This window comes from Petaurus breviceps, unplaced genomic scaffold (assembly GCF_028583685.1).
Source record: "Petaurus breviceps papuanus isolate PSGF00001 unplaced genomic scaffold, PetGlider_PUasm1.0 90702, whole genome shotgun sequence".
NCBI classification, from domain to species: Eukaryota; Metazoa; Chordata; class Mammalia; order Diprotodontia; family Petauridae; genus Petaurus; species Petaurus breviceps.
In genome coordinates, this window is record NW_027187317.1 from 7,667,312 (window position 1) to 7,687,960 (window position 20,649).

At 36.3% G+C, this 20,649-nt stretch overlaps 1 protein-coding gene across 1 annotated transcript in view; it reads left to right on the forward strand.

The window, feature by feature from the left end:
• The window catches only part of USH2A (usherin), a 1,033,591-nt gene that overhangs the window by 802,350 nt on the left and 210,592 nt on the right, over positions 1 to 20,649 (forward strand). The window contains exons 54-55 of the mRNA XM_069066041.1: positions 2,817 to 2,971; positions 7,485 to 7,683. Of these exons, the coding sequence (XP_068922142.1) occupies positions 2,817 to 2,971; positions 7,485 to 7,683 (354 nt within the window). The remainder of the gene's footprint in view (positions 1 to 2,816; positions 2,972 to 7,484; positions 7,684 to 20,649) is intronic.

Here is a 20,649-nt window from a genome sequence, read left to right on the forward strand (position 1 = left end):
GGCCATCTTGTTCCAGGGAGTCAAAACTAAGAAGAGCCTTAGACAGAAAAAGAAAAGCAAGCTGGAAAGTCTGAATGCTTCCTTCTATAAAGGAAAGCTTTGGGAATTTAGTACTCTACCCTCCATGCCTCGAATTGGGGAGGGAGGAAAGTGAGAAGGTGTTGAATATCCATGGCTAAATTAGCTGTCAGATAATGGCATTTGTTGGGAGAACACTGTTCTGCCAAATTTATATTCCTAAAGTACTGGTATGACCATGATCCTTACCTACTAAAAACAAATTCAAGAAGAGTGGAAACCTCTTCACTTCCAGAAAGTATTTTTAAAACCCTCTCTTTGGCTTTTGAACCCCTTCACAATCTAACTCCAGCCTTCACTGCTACTTTCCTTTACATCCTCCAAGGTCCAGAAAAATTAGCTTGCTTTCTATTCCCTGTACACAATATACCATCCACAAATACCTGCCTTCATAGGGATGATGTTTCTCACTTTGCGATCTCCCATCATCTCCTCACCTTCTTTAGTCTGAGTCACAGGCACCTAACCAGAATAGTCAACTTACAGCAAGAGTCCTCACTATTAGGGATGTCCCCCTCCTTCCCTTCCCTTCAAATTGCCCTGTGAAAGGTATGCTGATAAATATTTAACTGGCTCTCTAGGGTGAAAAAATTTACCCACACCATACTTTTAAATTTAATCTGCATTATTAACATTTTTCTGTCACTTTCTTAAGCCTAAACAATTAAACAATAAATCAAGCCATGATTTGTAGCATTTTATGAGGAGTAAATACGCTGAAAATTTAACAATTGTGAGCCTGTTCAAGATGACTCCAGCATACCTTTGGTCTCAGATTCATCAGAGCAGGCTGACTTCAACTGAATTGGAAGAAAGGGGAGTCACTAATTGTATTCCTTCCATTGAGTTAGAGGATCACTAGGCTTTGTGGCTTACCACTGCTTTCTGAGGTTTTTCAGACCTTACCATTTGCCCTGCCTCTGGGCCCTCCAGATCCATGTCTTTTAATCTGGTCTACTAATGCAACCTAAGGATTTTGGGACTTTCCATCTACCTGTCCCATGATTTTTTTCTTTATGTATTGTTTTCCTTAATTAAAGTGAGAGCTCTTTGAGAGCAGGGATTTTCTTGCTTTTAAAATATATGTATTCCCAATGCCTAGTGGAGTATGTAATAATCATTCATTCATTCTGTTGTCTTTGCATAGACCATAACCTTTTTCTGGAATGCACTCTCTTCTCAGCTCTGTTTCTAAGAATGTGGCTTTCTCCCAAGTTCAGCCTGAACACTGCCTCCTAAAGGAAGCCTATTCTGAGTCCCCCAGAAATTGCTGTCTCCTACCAGAAATTATTTTGCATATATTTTGTATTTAATTATATATATATAAATATATATATACATATATACACACACACATACATATACAAATATGTATGTGGGTATGTATGTGTATATATATATATATATATATATATATGTTGTTTTTTTTATAAAAGATGTAGTAGTATCCTTGAATGGAGAAATTTATTTTTGTCTTTGTATTCCCAGCACCTAATACAGTATCTGGCACTTGATATTAATAGTGGGCTATTAATGTTTGAGGTATTATATTAAGTTGAATTAGTAAATCCTTAGTTATCTGTCTTTCCATTTCCTACTTTCTAGAATATTCATTGCAGATGTTCAGTAATAGGCCATATTCTGTGTTTTTTTGTTTTGTTTTGTTTTGTTTTAATCAAAGTATAATTTGCTCAGTGAAGCAAACTTATCTTCACAGTTGGCTAAGCTATACAAAATTTGCAAGGGGGTGGAGAGGGAAGAAAATATAGAGCTTACACAATTCATTTCAAAGTCAAGGGGTTATGATTTTGGATTGTCTGTGCCATTGCCCACATATCACCACCACCGTCACTCAATGTACATAATCCAGAACTGATTTGTGCAGTCACATAATTTTTCATTTTTAAAAATTTCAATCAGCAATATTTTTTTTACCTTCCTACTACTCTGTCTCTCTAGTATTTAGGTTGTAGTATTCTTCATCAAAGGTTCTCTAGAATCATGGTCATCACACTGATCAAGTTCTTGGGTCTTTCAAGGTGGTTTATTTTTATAATATTTATTATCATATCAGTTATTCTTCTGGTTGTACTCACTTCATTTTGTACCAGTTCATAGAACTTTTCCCAAGTTTCTCTAAAACTGTCACAAATATTTTCTTACAGCCCAGCAGAACTCTATTACATTCATATACCATAATTAATTAATGTTTCTCCCAATTGATGGGCATCCCATAATTTGTGAGTTCTTTTCCCATAAAAAGAGCTATTATAAATGTTTTTTTCTTCACCTGGAATCACAAGAGTCAGTATGGATTTTCTCTATGATGGGAAATACTCCAGCAGTTCTATACCTGTTCTTTAATAGATAGTGTTAATGATTGGCTGGAATTTTAAAAAAATCCATTAATGATGATCCTTTTATCTAATGAAATTCTGGAACAAAAAGATCCCATATCTAAGCTTCTTCACAAAACCTTTCTAGTGTGATCTTCCAGTACTCATACTCTGATGATTTGGTCTTTAGGAATTCAGGGTCCCATTCACACCAAGGTAGACATCAGAGCAGGATATTAGTAGAATAATAGAATAGCTAATAATTGTGAAAGTGATAATAATATAAGCATAATATTGGTAAAATGATGTTTTCTCACTAATGAAATGAATTAGCAAAGTGACTAAATACCTTTAAAAGTAAATGACATTTCAAGAAGGGACAATTGTTCCTCTTTCATTTAGGTCTCATCATTCATTACATTGTTCTCCGAAATGGGATTGAACGTTTCCGGGGGACAGATATGAGCTTTGTGGATACCAGTGGAATTCAACCATATCAGGAATATTCATACCAGCTAAGGGCCTGCACTGTGGCAGGTTGTACTGACAGTTACAAGGTAAAGTAGACCACTGACTCCACAGCCATAGTAGGATATTTATTATGAAAAATATCTGAATGCCTAAAGTTATTAAGATTATCTTGATAACAGGAAAGGAAGGTTACCTTCCCCTAACTGGTGACAAAGTAAGTGTTCTTGTGCCATTCTAACCTTGGTTTGGATAGATATGACAGACAAAAGCTAACAGGAGGGAGGCTACTGGTATATGTAATTATGTATTGGTTTTTGTATAGACTATACTTTTCATCCAAGCCCCATTTGTATGAAAACCTAAGTTTAGTTTCTTATTGATATATACCAAATATGTTTATGTATATGCATATCTGCACACAGATATGGATACATATATACAAATATGTATATATGTATATTATATATACACATGTATAGGAATACACTGAAAATTTTATACACACACATATGGGTTTTTTTTTCTTGGCAAAAAAGTATCATTTTAGGAACTATGACCTCTATTTAAGGGTAGCCTATATTAGGACCAATATAGTAAACGTTTTATGAAAGAACCATCAAACTATACTATAAACCAATAACAAAGTTACACACAAAACTCTCTCAGCACTGCTCGCAAATCTCAACCTTAAGAAGCAATAATTGCCTAGATTTTCCATACCATTTCCCACTCGGACCTGAATTGACTCTCACTCCTGATTGGTTTCCCTGTTCATCCAGGGACTCTTCTGCGAAACCATCAAAACTGACATGCTGAATATCCTTCCCCAGTCCCAAGATTCCTATAACTATAAAGATCTGTATTTTTTTTCCAAACACAAATGCCTTCAGATAGCTTACCTATTATTTCTTCAAAGCCTGTCTTTGCCACTAACTAGCTATGGGAGCTTGGACCTCAGTTTCCTTTATCTACAAAATGAGGATGTGGGAGAGGTAGATTACATACTCTCCAGAGTCCTCACTAGATCTAGAATATTGATTCAATGGAAGGTGCCCCTTCTCAATATCTTTCATTTCTCTTGATTACATCAGGGAGAAACTTTCAATTGGTTGTTAATGGTCTTTAACTTCTTCAATTAAAAAAAAATCATCACCAAGAGTCTTCACTCAACTGATGAAAATTAATCCATCCATAATGTGGCAAAAGGTTTCATGAGTTGCTACAACATAAAAACTTTATCATCTGGTGGCCATGCTTTTGGTAATCATTCTAAGAGCACTGATTTGTGGAGTTTAGTGCTACAATAGAGCTTAGAGATCATTTAGTACTTAGCCAGGCTAGTTTTCAAATGACAAACACAGGACCTCTCCTAGGTTTATACTTGAAACCAATCTTACCTTAGTAAGAATTGTCAGAACTTCTGTCCCTAATATCATAATCTCTAAAAATTCAGGTTACTTCCATATCATGATGAAATATTTTTAGTGAAGAATATTGTAAAAAAAAAAAAAAACAAGAAAGAAAGCCAAGAGTTTTAGATTGAGACTTAAAATTTTGTTAGTACACTGAACTTTCACAGTAGAAACTCCCCATACCAATATATGTCCTCAGTTATTCCTTATTTTGGTCTTAGAGGATTTCTCAGGGAATTATGGAATTAAGTGCCTCTTTTGGAGTGATATACAGCTGGTATGTGTCAAAGGCAGGACTTCAGCCAAGATCTACTTGAGTCTGAGACTAGATATCTATCCACTGAACATGCCACCTTTCTGTTGTAAATTATTTATGTTAATAAATTGTAGCTTTATTCATTAATTTTGTTTCATGCATAGCCATGTTCTTGAAGAACAAGTATGAAAAATGTCATGAATGAATTGTATGATTGTAAGGATGAGCTAGACACATAGCTAAAGTCAGAGATGATGGATGGACAGCCAGATTTTTACACTGAGAGCCTCATAATGTCAATACAAAGAGTGAAATGCCTTCAGGAGGTTATATATCTCTCCTCACCTCCCCCACCACCATGTCAAACTTATGGGAAGACTGAGAATAGTCACATAAGATAGGCAGGCATGGATACATTGTGGTCTGCATTGGTTGAAAGGATTTCCAAATTGTGATCACAGATTCATTTGATAATTTAATAATTCTTATTATTCATTTAAATATTAACACATATTAAATGACTAGTCATATGTATATCAATTATTAAATAGGCAGTATTGGGTAATAATAATTTTCTTAATAGCTAGCATTAATAGAGCCCTTTAAGGTATGAAAAGTATAATAATTGTGTTATCTCACTGGATGCTTTAAACAACCTATTGAAGTAGATGCCATTATTAACTGAGACTGAGATGTTAAGTGACCTACCCAGGATCACAGAGCTTGCAAGAATCTGAAGTGGGATTTGAACTCAGGTCTTCCTAATTTCATGTTCTGCTCTCTATCTACTAATCTGACTCTATCTACCATCTACTCTTCTACCCAGTGAGCAGACTTGATATTCTTTTACTCAATTTCTCACATACTAACTGTGAGAACTCATGAAGGTCATTTGATTTCTCAGTACTCTTAAGCAACCTAGATTATAAATTGCAGAAGAGTAGTTGACTTAAATTGCTAGAAAAATGTCCTCACTGGGAATTGCCTACAACAATGAAATGACAGATACATCCCCCAATAATATAAGTAAGGAAATATGTTTATACAAATTGATTAACAAATGTTGTCTATTGTTTCCAGATCTTACCTCTGATCTATGTTTTTTCATCTTTAAAATGGAGATAATAATACATCCACCATCTACCTTATAGGGTTATTGTAAGGGAAGTCATTTTAACTGTAAAGCATTCTATAAATGTGTTATTCTCAGTCTGTTAGTTGACAAGGATTTATCCTGTGCTTTATGTTGACATTGTAAGGACACCAGTGCAGGATCAATCTTTTCTTTCTATTTCCTGGTTCCTTGATGATGTTAAAGTGCTAGGTCCTACAAATATAAAGAGTCAACAGCAACTTTAAGAAACTTAATTTCTAACATGACCATAACTATAGTTTAGTTTAATTTTTTTTGGGAGGGCAGTTGGGGTTAAGTAACTTGCCCAAAGTCACATGGCTAGCTTGTGTGTGTGTGTGTGTGTGTGTTAAGTGTCTGAGGCCGGATCTGAACTCAGGACCTCCTGACTCCAGGGCCAGCGCTCTACTTACTGCGCCACCTAGCCGCCCTCATAACTATAGTTTAGGTATTTAGAAGAACATGATAAAATTTGCAGAGAATCCTAGGGCCTGTAGATAACCCCAGGACATCCCTTTACCTTCCCTCTCTACACTCTACAAATGAAGGAGTCAATGGAGGACAATTTTAGCTTGAAGCTTCTACACCTTTTGTACCAGGGTCAAATAATGATTTAATCTCAAACCTCCTGGGTGGTGGAGACAAGAACCTTATCATATAATTTCAATGACAGATTGGGAGGAGGCATAATCTGGGACAGACAAACCAATTAAATTAAGTAAAGGGACTGGGAGGGGGCAGAAGTTGTAACAGTCATACTACCTGGTACTCTTTAAAAACAAATCAAAGAGGAAAATATCCCAGGCTCCATTTACTTGTCAGAGCTAAGCATATTGCTGCTGTATCCCAACAGGGATCACCTGGGAGGAAAAGGCAGCTGTAAAGTTGACATACTCTGTGCTTGATGCCCAACAGTAATAGCCTTTTCACCTGAAAAGAGGACTGTGACAGCCTCCTCACACAAGAGGGGAGAGGAGTCCAAATAAAACATTCAGTCAAACCAATCCGTTGCCGTCTGTGTTTGCAGCTGTGTGTTTAACAGTGACTCAGAAGCATCCGGGGTTGTGCCACCATGTAGACAGATGGTGACTGATCAGCTCGACCAAAAGTTATAGTTGGAATGATTCAGGAACAGCCCTGCTGCCTTGTGCACAGACACAGCTTGTGTCTCCATGACACCAAAACAACTGGTTAAAAAGAGAAATTGAAGCTATTTCGGGGGAAAAGTCAGCCAGTTTTTGTCAACTTTTTTTTTCAACACTACATAGAATAAACAACTGGGTGATTACTTCCTTTAAGTTCTCAGTTGGCTGTAGTGTAGATCCAAGCTTCTGCGAACCCATGTTAGATGTAAAGAAAAGGCTAAGGGGTGAGGCTTTCAACCATATTGTAATGTGTATTTTGCTCCATATTTACTAGTACTTAAAATGTACGAAATCAGGCTGTTAAAATGCAAAGACACTGATGAACCATATGGAAGAGAGTTATCAAGAGTTCTCTAGGAAGATATTTTGCCAGCCAGATTTTGCTTGTTTGAACCGACTGCCGTCAAAATTGTTGTGAACCTGTTGTGATAAATGGTTGTCTTAGACTTATGTAATATATTCAAGGTCAGATTTCACTGTTTAAATAGAAGGGGTGGGAGTAGAGGGGGGGGACTGAAGGACTGATTCACCAAGGCCTTGCTAATGATATGCCAGGCCAGACAACAACATTTTAAAACAAAAGTGACATTCTCATTGATCGGTAAACCTAGTGTACTATTACAATAAATTGCTGTTTAATTTCAATGTCTTCAGGTAGTTGCAACTACCATCCAAGGAGTCCCAGAGAGTGTACTGCCTCCAGCAATAACAGCCCTGAGTGCAGAGGTGCTGCATCTGAGTTGGAGAGTCCCTGAGAAACCAAATGGTATCATCAAAGAGTACCAGATCAATCAGTCTGGGAAAGGTCTTATCCACATTGACACCAAGGGAGAGATGCAGCATATGGTCACAGGTAAAGGAGACAAAACCTATGGGGTGGGAGTGGAACATTTTGTTACTTGAGTTAAGGGGGAAAAATATCCCAGGGGTGTTTTTTTGAGATGTCAGATCACATCCAAACGATGGGTTGTCGTGACATTTGAAAAGGTCTTATCTAGTCACACATTGACAAGACAGCCAAAATAACTGTTTAAAAAATTATTTAATTTTATATTATGTGATGTTTTTGCACCATACTTCTCTTCTCAATTATATTTTCCTTGAATTAAGAGTAAAATCAGTTTTCTATTCTCTATAGAGATGGGGAGGGAGAAAGGATATAGCCAAGAGTCAGTGTCTAGTAATCAACTCATCAGCTTTAGAATTGAAATGCACTTTCAAGATCCTATAGGATCTATAGTCTATATAGACTGTAGTCTAGCCTTTTCATTTTACAAATGAGGAAACTGAGACCTAAAGACATAAAGGGACTAAGGTTGCCCTAGTTTCAGTAGAATCGGGGGAAGAATAAAAATTTTATCTGCATATATTTTAATTCATTTGAACAAACATTTGTTTATTTAGCATTATAAAGAATGCTATGCTCTAAGGTTAGGGGACACAGTCCCTGACTTCCCAGTCACTTAGGGAGATGTGACACAATCTGTATATTTACAATATATAACACTAAATGTTAAATAGACATAATCTACAAAATGGGTAATATTCACATGGATAGTTAAGAGTTATATGAACTTTGGCATTCTGAGAGTCTATTGTTTGAAGAAATTAAACTATCTCAAGAAGTACTGAAGTTTAAATTTCAAATCCCTCAACAAATTTTAAAAGTTTTTCAAACTTCTTCTATCTCACAATCACTGCTCTGCCAAATGCCTTCACCATAATCTCTGGGAGGCATGTTACTTTCCATGGACACCCAAATGCTTGCAGAGACCATTATGATAACGATACCTCTAATCAAAATAGAACAAAGATTAGCTTTCCACAGATAATAAAGCAAATTCACCCTTCTCTGATATTGATCTGCCAGATAGCTTCAGTGACTCATAATCAAATGTTCTTCTCCAACATCTGCAAAAGAAACAGTATAAAAGGTGTCAAATAAATATCTCTTGACTACAACTGGCTAAGCCATTTCAGCCGCATAAGCTCCAGCACAGACAGTAGAGATGGAGAATACCTAATAGAGTCAGGTGAAAAAAATCTCAGGGCTTTCATTCCTTATGTCCTATCATCTAAACCAATGTGAAATTCACTGCATGCATATAGTTAATAGAATGGTAATTAGATGGTATATTTATTTGTCTCACATATTCTGTTTTTTCCAAAGTGCTTCATCACACCCACTCTCATTTCTTTCTCACAAGAATCTTTTTTTACTTTTGTAGTTTAGATAGGTTTAGTTACAGGACCAAGGTTACAGGGAGATGTGGAACAGTGGAAAGCTGGCCTCAGAACCAGGAAGGTGGAGGTTCAGTTTCTGTTTCTAACCCATACTGGCTATGTCACCTTGGGTGAGTCATGACCTTTCAATACTCTAGGCCACTCTCTGACTTTCTAAGTCACAGAGAAGGGCTGACTTGCATTGGAAGAGAAAGACTCTTGCTGGGAGATCCCTATAACAGTGAAATCGCAAGTCCAGTCCTTATTGTTATGATCATCTAAGGTCATACTATGAGTTAATAACAGTGATAACCTAACAGTTGCCTCCTAGTCTGGTAAGCTGCCCACAAAGTCATAATAAAGGTGAGAAAACTCAGGCTTTACCCCAGGGCATCAAAAAATAGTCCACAGGGGCGGCTAGGTGGCACAGGGAATAGAGCACCGACCCTGGAGTCAGGAGGACCTAAGTTCAAATACAGCCTCAGATACTTAACACAAAAACTAGCCATGTGACCTTGGGCAAGTTACTTAACCCCCAACTGCCCTCCAAAAAAGCAAAAATAAAATAGTCAACATCCACTGAGACATGCTTCCTTGGCCCAATGATCTTCTGCCACCATGCTATCCTATTCTATTACTTATCCCCAAGTTACCATACCTCAAGAGTTTTGTCCCTGTGGGACCAATCTTCTCCCAAGAGTGGAGGTCACCCTTCTCCTAGCATGACTGTACCTGACTGGGGCATACTGACCCTACCCTATCTCAACTCAACTGAGTTTTCCTCTAATGACAGAATCTCTAATAGTTCTGTCAATTCCTATACTGTGTTGTCTCCTGTATTAAGTAAAGACATCCAGAAAAAGAAAAGGAAGGAATAAAGTATGGATATGTCAGGTAGGATCATGGGTTTGTGATAATGAATTCAAAGCTGTGGCATATTAAAATTTTAGACTGCTAAGAATTTCATTAATAAAAATAAGTGATAATAATAATAAACATTGATACAACACTGAATATTTGCCAGGTACAATGCTAAGTTCTTTACAATTATTATCTCATTTAATCTTCACAACAATCCTGGGAGATAGATTCTCTCCATTTTGTAGATGAAGAAACTGAGGCAAACAGAAGTTAAATGACTTGCCCAAGTTCACACATTTAGTAAAGTGTCTCAGGCCAGATTTCAGCTTAGTTTCTTCTGACTCCAGGCCTGGCACTCTATCTACTTTGCTACTATGCTACTTTGAATAAATTTTCTGTTTCCTAATTCAATTATTTTCTTTTTTTTTTCTTTTTGGAGAGGGGAACGTAGGGTAATTGGGGTTAAGTGACTTGTGCAAGGTCACATGACTAGTTTTGTGTTAAGTGTCTGAGGCTGGATTTGAACTCAGGTCCTCCTGACTCCAGAGCCAGTGCTCTATTCACTGTATAACCTAGCCATGCCCAAATCAATTATTTTCTATAAAAACTTTGAATTTCTTCTAGTCCTACTAAATCATGCTTTTAGGGACTATATGACTGGGCTAAATTTAAATGGCACTATTTTAAATTGGCAATAAATCTAGGTGGTGCAGTGGACAGAACACTAGACCTGGACTCAGGAAGAACTTAATTTAATCCTGTGTAAGATGCTTCCTTGCTAAAATGGAGACAATTCTAGCATCTACCTTGTAAGTTTATTGTAAAGATCAAATGAGATAATATTTGCAAAGTGGTTAGCACAGTACTTAGCACATAGAAGCCTATTCCCTAGGTCTCCATGGTTTTCAATCCCCTACTTCTGAACCCATATGATCAGTAAGACTTGTTAATAATTCTTAGGTATAGGAATTACTTTTAATTGACCAGTAATTTCCCTAAAAATGCTTTTTTTTTACTTAGAAGAATTCACATGTACTTTGCTCACAGAAGTCTTTTCCATTGGCATAATTTTTTTTAATTTTCACATAATTATAAGTTCTTATTGAATCACAGTGTGGAAAGAGACTGCAGGAGGTCAGGAAGTCTTCCTATATCTTTAGGAAGAGCCAAACATAAACCATTGTGGACAGATATAATGCTATACATTTTTTTAAAGCCTTGCCCCAAACTGTGATCGATATGTCACTGGTGGACAGAGACTAAAAATGTCAACTGTGTTTAGTAGGGCTTTAGAACTGGACAGTCTGCTAAGAAGAATTCACTTCCATCTTTCACTGGATAAGACTCTCTTTGATCACACTCTGGGCCCACCATGGAAGTTTTTTTCTGATGTAAATGATTATTCTTTTGAGAATATGGAACAGGCTAAAATAATCTAATTTATTTCACATTCAATCTCCAGTGTTTGAGAGAAGTACCGACTAGGCCCCTTAGGATACACGTTTTGATTTTCTCATCATTTCCAAAAACACTAGCATTCCCCATGCAACAGTTGAACACTAATGAAGCTGTGGCATTATTCTTTCTGGAGACTTGAAATCTAGGCCCTTACAAAGAGCACCAGGGAAAGAGAGCACCTTGCCTCAGCACCATTGTCTCGTTGCTTATTTCTAATTACCTCCAAGCTTGGGAAACATGATCCTGTAAATGCTTTGTGGGAATAGTGGCAAATGTGCTCATCATGTGAAATCCATAAATTGCTTATAATCCTCTCAAGATGTTAAAAAAAAGCATTAAGTAATTGAAGACAGGAAGTCCTCAGTTAATTATTTAGAGGTGTTATCAATGCTTTAAGTAAACTGAAGCGTTTTCTGCTATCTCACTGAGTTGAATACCATGGGGACCTAGGGGGTAGCAGCCATCATCTTCTCATATTCTCTAATGCAAACAGCACATGGCAGCTTGTCAATAAAAGACCTTTTTATATCATTTATTGCTGAACACTTCCACCATCCTGTACAGAACAATTTGGATGACAGTTATGGCATTGTTACAGTTTGTGCTACTACTAGTTCACAAATAGGCCTGCTAATGCTATGTGGTGGGATGGGGTAGGGTGGGAGGTAAAAGGATTAACTCAGTAATTAGGGCCAATAGAATAAAAGAAAGGGCAAGAGTGCCCTCTTCGGCAGCACATGTGATCATGAACCTCCTGTCTTTTAATTATAGTGGAATTCAGACAAGATGATTAACATTCTAAGTTCCTTGTAACAATATTTCAAGGAAAGCGAGAGAGCTGACCAATCCTAGACTTCTTGGTTAAGTAGGCATTGTGATGAACCAATTCCCACTTCCTCTCATTTCCTTTTGGATGCCATCTTCTATGATTCACAACTAATGGGGAGACTAGAGTCTGTACTGAGAGAGCTGCATTCCACATCATTTTATACATGGGGGACAGGCTTTAAACCTCCATGTAACATAATCCATGACACAGAAGCATTTTATAATGGGGTTTTACAGTGCTGTGTGCCAATTATGTCTAACTGGTGTGAGTGACAGTTTGATCTGAGACTTCATTAATATAGTAGAAAATGTATGGTGATTTCGATTTATTGAATTTAGATAAAAGAATAGTAGAAAAAAACAATGGAACTCATGATCAAGAGAAAAATCTCTAGTTTTAACCACTGTATTTCTATATTCTCTTGAAAACGTCACTCAACCACTCCTGGGATTCATTCTCCTAGTCCTCTCAAGGGTCTTTCTTAATTGTGGGAAGCTATTGAGATCAAAGAGACCATGAACTTTCCCACTTTAGAGAATACTTATAGTTTACTCACATTGCATTAAATAACCAGGCAATGGCCTCAAAAGACAGAAAAATCATAGTACAAAATCATCAGTCTGTTTACTACTTTTGGTTGTTTAGAAAAAGAGATTTCCTAACAATTCCAGTGCCCCAGCACTCTTCAACTGGACAGGAGTAGTGCTAATATAATGTTCCAAGCAATTTTGCCTAACCACCCTATGAGGGTTCATGGTCTCTATAATGTTCAGCTTACTTTCACAATTATTTTTGGTTTAAACTTTCTCTTGCATAAGGACACTGCCTGAATATGGAGTGAAGGAAAGAACTTAGTACATGTGAAACATTTTTGCTCCCTGGTGGAGTGCCAGTTTTAATATATTAAAGCTTTAAACTGCACTGAAAGTTTTGGGACTCCCTGTCTAAGAACAGTGATATTGTAGCTTTGAAGAAGGTATTAAGGTAGTACTAAAGCTGAAAGACAGCATGCCCTCTCATTCAATAATGTTAACTTGAATTTTAATATATGTGTATTTTAGAGGACTATCTGTAATGGGGTTGAAGGTACGCATTGCCAATAGGAGGCAAATGTAGAAATGAGAAGCAGGAATGATATGAAACTACAGTGAGGGAACACAGCTTGGGTCAGCACTTGGAGTCCCTTGGTTGTCAGAAAGAGAGGGAGGAAGGAAAGTCTGAAACTGAAGTTACAACTTAAACTAAGGAGCATCAGGTTACCGAAACTTGAGTCTGAGATTTAGTTACTAGGTCATGAGATATTTTGTATTGCAAGTCAAACAAGGAGTCAAAGGAATCAGGTTGTAGAGAAAAATAACAGAATGATATTATTGAAACAACTAATAATTTAGACCAGGGGTGGGGAACCAACGGCCTCAAGGTCACATGTGACACTCCAGGTCCTCAAGTACAGCCCTTTGACTGAATCCAAACTTCGCAGAACAAATCCTCTTATTAAAAGGATTTGTTCTGTAAAACTTGAACTCAGACAAAAGGCTGCTGCACCCACAGACCTAGAAGGTCACATGTGGCCTCGAGGTCACAGATTCCCCACCCCTGATTTAAGCTAGGGTAGCCTCGAAGATAAGTCAGAAAATTTTCAACTAGATGAAGAAATCAGGAAGTATAGTAGCGAAGGATCTATTCATTGGAAGGAGAGAGAGAGAGAGAAAGAGAGAGAGGGAGAGAAAGGGTAAGGAGGGAGGAGATGAGAGAGAGAGAATGAAAATATAGGGGAGGTATAAAAGAGGATATATGTGGTTTTAAACTTATATTAAATAGTCATCAACTGAAATTGGATCATCCAGCCACATGCAAGGAGAAAATGGCAACCAAGGCAGGTCAAGAAATGAGTTTTTGGAAGTAGAGAAATAATGAGATGACTGATCATGATGGATGTCGCTAGAGGAATTACCAAATGAAAAGGATTACAATAAATGTGTTCTTGAAACATTTCTAAATGGATTTTATATGTAATATCAGCTCCCATGTATAAGGGAGATTTATAAAATATAGCCTGATTTCATAATCATTCTGTACTCAGAAGAGTAGTTAACTTGTGTTTATGCTCACCTAAAAAATGTCGTTTTCTCCTCTGTGGCCCCCATGGTGCCCTGATGCCACAAACAAAGGGACCCTAGGCAACAAAAATACATGGTCAACCACAGGTGTTTATTAAATTGAGGAAATGTGTTCTTTAGCAGGATTTTTTAAAAAAATACAATTAAACAACCTCTTGGCTGGCTTCTTTCTGTCAGTGTATCTGTTACTGGAGGGAGCATCCTACATAAAACAAAGAAGCAGAGGGAGAGGGGGAGAGAGAGGGACAGAGAGAAAGCTAGAGAGAGAGAGAGATGGACAGAGAGACAGAGAGATCTGGTACGGTCTTAATAAATGGACTTTTAGATGCAGTTGAACAACCACCACCTCTCCCTTCTCCTCTTCTCATCATTCTCCTTTGGAGTCCCCAAAACTCTTCCCATAGCCTATACATGAAAATGTACCCTCTTTTTTGAGGGTTAATCTCTTCCCCAACCTTGAAGGACTATGAATCCAAGGGTCTTTTGTAGCCAGTTAACCCCTTACAACTATTTCCTTCTCTTTCTATTCACACCACTGCTACCCCAAGTCAGGTCCTCATCACCTCTCTCCTGGATTTTTCCAATAGCCCATTTAAGAGTCTCCCTATCTCCAGTCCCTTTCCTCTCCAATTCACCCTTTAAACAACTGCCAATATCCTTGAAGCCTTCACAGCTCTGATCTCATGATCTCTTTGTTCAGTAAAGTCCATCAATTCCCTATTACCTCTAGGATCAACTACAACTTCTTGGTTGACATTTAAAGCCATTTACAAGCTGGCTTCAATTTAACTTTTGCATCTTATTATACATAATACTCCCTTAATGTACTTTTCAATCTAGCCAAATTATCCTTCTTCCTATACCTTATATATGCATTTTAAATTTCTATTATTATCTGCCATGTCTAGGATGAATTTCCTCTTCTACTCTTTCTCTTAAAATCCTTTGTTTCCTTCAAAGCTCAGTTGAAACCCCACCTCCTAGATGATGCCATTCCTCATTCTCACCAGATGCTAGTCACTTCTCCTCCCCCATTACCATATATGCATTTTGTATATGTTGATTTCACATGTAATCAATATGTGCAAATGCCATCTCACCTGATATGATAATTATTTGACTATAGGAACATTTTCATTTTTTACTTTCTATCCAAAGTACCTTAACATGTGATAAGTGCTTAGTAAATGTTTGTTAATTGATGAAAGGAGCCCAAAAGTTATTTTTTAAATGCAACAGTATTTTTTAATCAAAATTACCAAAAGCACACAATTTCAGAAAGGTGTAGGATGTCAGAGGCTATCCAATCAAACTTGTTATCTGCTTAAATCTCCTCTATAATATTAAGGTGTGGGAAATTTTTTTTTTGCAGGTGTAGCCATCACCTCTAAAAAGAACCTATTTTTCTATTCTTTTTGTTATTCTTTTTATTTTAGTTTTCAATTCATAGAATAAAACAAGCATTTCCATAACACAGTATGATAAAAGATGATTGCATGTGGAACTGCAAATCTACCATGTACAACTTGCTTTTCCTTCCAAATATACAGCAAAGTTATCATGCAATTTTCTTTTTTTCTTTTACTTTTGAACAGTTTTAATTATTAAGAATTCTTTCCTGACATGAAATCTAAATTGACTTTTCCATAGTATGCATACTTTCTTCAGACTTCTCGTGCTCTCCTGCCTCACCAAGAAGCACAATTACTGGATCATTTCTGGGTCTGTATTTTTATATGTATTTTTTCTTTTAAATGGGACACCCTAATATTCATGCCATCATAACTACAGTTTTTTGTGAGTTCTGACAGTTTTTAGAGGTTCTGATTTTGAAGGACTTTCCAGACAGGGCTCTACGCACAGTGATGTCTCAGCAATAAAGAGAAAAGGCTAGGAAAGGAGGTCATGATGACGGCTATCAAACTCAGAAGATGGCCAGTTGAATTGAATTGGTCAATTGTAACAAGCAATTGGAATCAACTGGCCCTGGCATTGGCTACTGGTTTAGGTGAAGTTAATATGTGTTCCTCATAACAAAAATGTTCATCCTTAACCTGGGTCTGTCAGCACTTGAGCTAATTACTGACCTTGCTGGAGTCATGATCATGGAGGAGACAAACAGCATTGGAAATGGTTGATTGACTGATGAGATAATATATTCTTTAGGACTATTTGGCAACCTTTTGGAAAAACAGCAGATGATACATTAAGATAATTGACCGGATGTCTTAAAGGAACACTTATAGTCAGAAATCTTGAGGGACAAAGTGTCTTTTACTTAAATGTTCATCTGGAGAATAAACATTAGAAAGCAAGCTGGTTTTTGTATTATACATTAGTTGTAACTTGCACAGGCATAGATTTTGTTTCCCAAATCATGTTTTTATGATCCATAGCAAGACTTCTGCATTTCTTTTTAACACACATTTACTCTTTAAAGTGTAATTGTAATGAGTCTTGTTATATTATGCCTCTTTCCTTTAAAAGAGAACATGATTCCCTGTAGGGGAATTCAAGTAATTTGCTGCCACAGTAATCTTCCCTCTCCTGAAATGTTAAATACTTGGCTTTCCTCCATGTATTTTCCTTTCTCTGCTCTACGACTGCCTTTCTGCCCTTCCTTACTTTTATGCTAAGCATTTGAGTGATGTTTCTTTTCTTCTCCTACTCTAGGACTTCAAGATTAGGTTATAGTCAGAACTGTCCCTCTGAAACATCTCTTTATTTTTCTCCTCATCCTGTTCAATTCATGAGTAGTTTTTATTTGCTATTTTGTCTTTTTCACTGTCTTCTACTTAATACTATATTTCTCTTATACCTTGTTTAAAAAGCCACCAAAATGAGTTTCCTTAAAATGACAAGTTATGTTTTGTTTAACTGGGTAAAACATGTTGGCTTTATGGAGCCTAAGGATTTATAAGGATGGAAGGGGTCTCAAAAGATTATCTTGTCTCCTTCAATCATCTCTACCTGATGGCTGTCACTGCTGTCTTAAAGGTCTTCAATGTAGCAGATGTCACAGAAACATCCCTTGACCATTAAGTTTAAGAAAAAGTGTAGGATATAAGAATTGATACATTCTCCTTATTATCAAAATTTCATTCAACACCCATATAGTTCATGCATATGCTGTGAAATAGGAATTTTGCATAGATAGATACACTGTTTGAACAGATTATACTTTAAAGAAACAACTTACAACATGGTAAATACAAGTGACATTATTGCTGACAATTAAGATATTGGAAGCTATATTTCTCATAAATCTTATGGAGTTTCTAGCAGATTCATATGTCTACTCAGTTGCTTTTCTAGTTAATTGATTTGATCTAAGAAATAAATTCCTTTACAATAAGGCCACTTGACAGTGACCAATACTAGGCAGAGTAGCCAAGAGTACAAATGACTAAAATATTCAATGTTAAAAAAACAACAACAAAGCATAACAATCTTAGTCCTATTCCATTGTTCCCTTCCCAACAACCTGACTTGAACCTGCTTGAGCTGAAGGTATGAACAATGACCAATTTGAATTTCAATAACTATAAAATTGAGCTCATTGGGCTTCTATCCTGCAATACTCTTTCAAATTCAGATAAAACTTATGAATGCATAGGTTCAAGAATATAGTTGTCTATTATTTGTACTACTGACTCCGCACCCCAACCCCTCCCCCCACTCTGTGATCCGATTTGTTTTTCCGGGTTATATAATAGCAGATCCGTTAGATTCGGTATAACCAGCTGCTTTTATCTCTTATGGTGTGGCTTTTTTCTTTCTACATTTATACCTTATTGCATATAATTACCTTAGATAATCATAGATTTGGAATTGGTAAGTGTCTCAAAAGTCTTTCAATTCTATCCAAATAGAAATCATGAACCCCATCTACAACAATTGCAAGAAGTAGTGATCCTTCCTCTGTTCAAGGACCTTAAGTTAATGAAATCACTCCTGATGTAACCCATTATATTTCTGGAGTAATTTTTAGGGAAGGTGTGGATAGAGTTCATGTGACAAGCTCTAGGGTTTTAATGGACTGCAAGCTCAATATGGGTGCAACATGGCAACCTATAAAGCTATCGTAATTTTAGGCTGTATATATTTTAGGCTATAATAGAGACATAATGTCTGTGCTGAGCAAAGTGATGATAGATCCAGGCCTAAACTAATTTATATTCCAAAGGGGGCCTTAAATAAAAATTTCCAAAATACAAATGAAAGAGAATAATAAAAAAAATATGCTGCACACTTGTAGCAATGTCATGAGACAGACAGGTGCAATTTCTTCATTATTCTCTGAATACAGTAAGTAATCTAATGTTATTTAACTGAATAACATGAATTTCAAGGCAATTTTAATGTTAAATGTGTAGAATTTTCATTGTCTTGGTTACTTTAAATAGGCAAGATATTGACCATGCATTTAAATATTTAAGGTAAATGGAAGAGCAGTTTCATAAAGCATACTTACTTTGTTATTTGAAGGAAACCTGATCATTTCTACCTTGGCATTCCATATCTGGACGTTCTCTGGCCTTCCTAGGTCTGACTCGTGTTGGTTTTAGAAATAATTCATGCAGAACAAACATACCCAATGAATGGATACTTGCCCAATTACAGTATCTCTGAAGTCATATTCTATCATTATGTTCTTTATGGGAAGAAAAATGGTTGGCAAGGAAATTATTTCCAAAAATATTTGTTGAATGAATGAAGTTCTAATTTTATATACTTAAGTTGCTTTTTACCAATTATTCTCCTCCATACATAACAATTTGAAGTGTTTTTTTTTTGTTGTTTTTATTACCCAATATTTAAGTGAAGTGTCAATTATTGAATGACACACTGAGCAAGGCAATACAAAGATAATAGTGAGGCAAACTTTGCCCTCACTAAGCTTGCATTCTTTCATGGGAGACAAACACACATATATAAGTAAATATTAAATAGCTATAAAGTAATTTTGGGGAGGTAAGGCAAGGCATTAACAGGAGAGGCAAGACCAGAAAAGATTTTGATTGAGTGCTTGAGATATTTCATAGGAAACTTGGAGTTCTGAGAGGTATAGGAAAAGAGGGAGTATATTTCAGGCTTGAGGATAGCCAATGTAAAGGATGTTGAGACTTGAAACAGGTTGTTGTGTATTAGAATTAGTAAGAAGATGAGTCTTCTGAGTAGATGAAAGGAGTGATGTGAAACAAAGCTGGAAAGCCAAATTGGGAACATATCATGAAGGTCTTTAAATGTCAGATGGGGGTTTACATGTGATCCTAGTGGAAATAGGGAACCACTGTCATCCAAATAAAGGTTACTGTAACCCTATATAGGACGAATTTTCTCTTTATTCCCTAACATAGCCATTAAAGGGAAACAAACTTCTAGAAATACTGTACGTGTTTATGAGCCAATCAGAACACACAGTGGGTAAAATTGAGGTCGTGTTATGGGTAACTGAAGAAAAAGTAATTTTTGGTCAGAAGTATGCAGGGAATAGTCTCAGTTCACCACTTCACATTGAATGATCATAATAGAATCTTGAATTTATAGACTAACCAATATTTAACATAATTTAACAAACATATTGAGCAACTTGATTGAAAGCTCAAGGTTTTACATCTAGGGAATAGAGTAAGGATTTATAAAAGTCCTTACAATGTGTTAAGTACTGTGGTAAGTGCTTTGCAACCAATTATCTTTCATTATTAGGGAAAAATGTCTTCTTCAACTAAGTATTAATCTTTGGGAGTAGTTAGACAGTAAAGGCTAATACCTGCGAACAGTTACACTAGGTATTCTGAATTAGAATGTCTTAGAATGTGTTATTTCTATTCTCAAAGAGTTTATAATCTAATCAGGTAAATAAATCACACATGTAGTAATTAGACAAAAAAAAGGCTGATGTAATCCAAACTTATTTCATAAAGATATGTTACATCTTTAGGGTCCTTCTCTCCAAAAATAATAACTCATATTTCTGAAGCAGTTTAAGGATTGCACACAACAATTTTATTAGGTAGTTATCTCTATTATTGCTATTTTCTTTTTATAGATAAGTAAGATGAGCTTATTAAGTGACATAGAGTAGCAATGGGAAAATGTCAGAGCCAGAATTATATTGTATGTCTCCTGATTCCAGATACAATATCCTTTACTTTAAATTATTTGGACCAGTTTATTAATACTATATAAAGACTAAAAAATGGTTTCTCAAAAACTAAGGAAAATATGTTCTCAGTTTTAGTTATAAAATGCTTTAAAAACTTTAAAAGTCTTTAAAATGCTAATTATCATCATCATCACTAGCAAATCAAACCCTGCTGTTGTC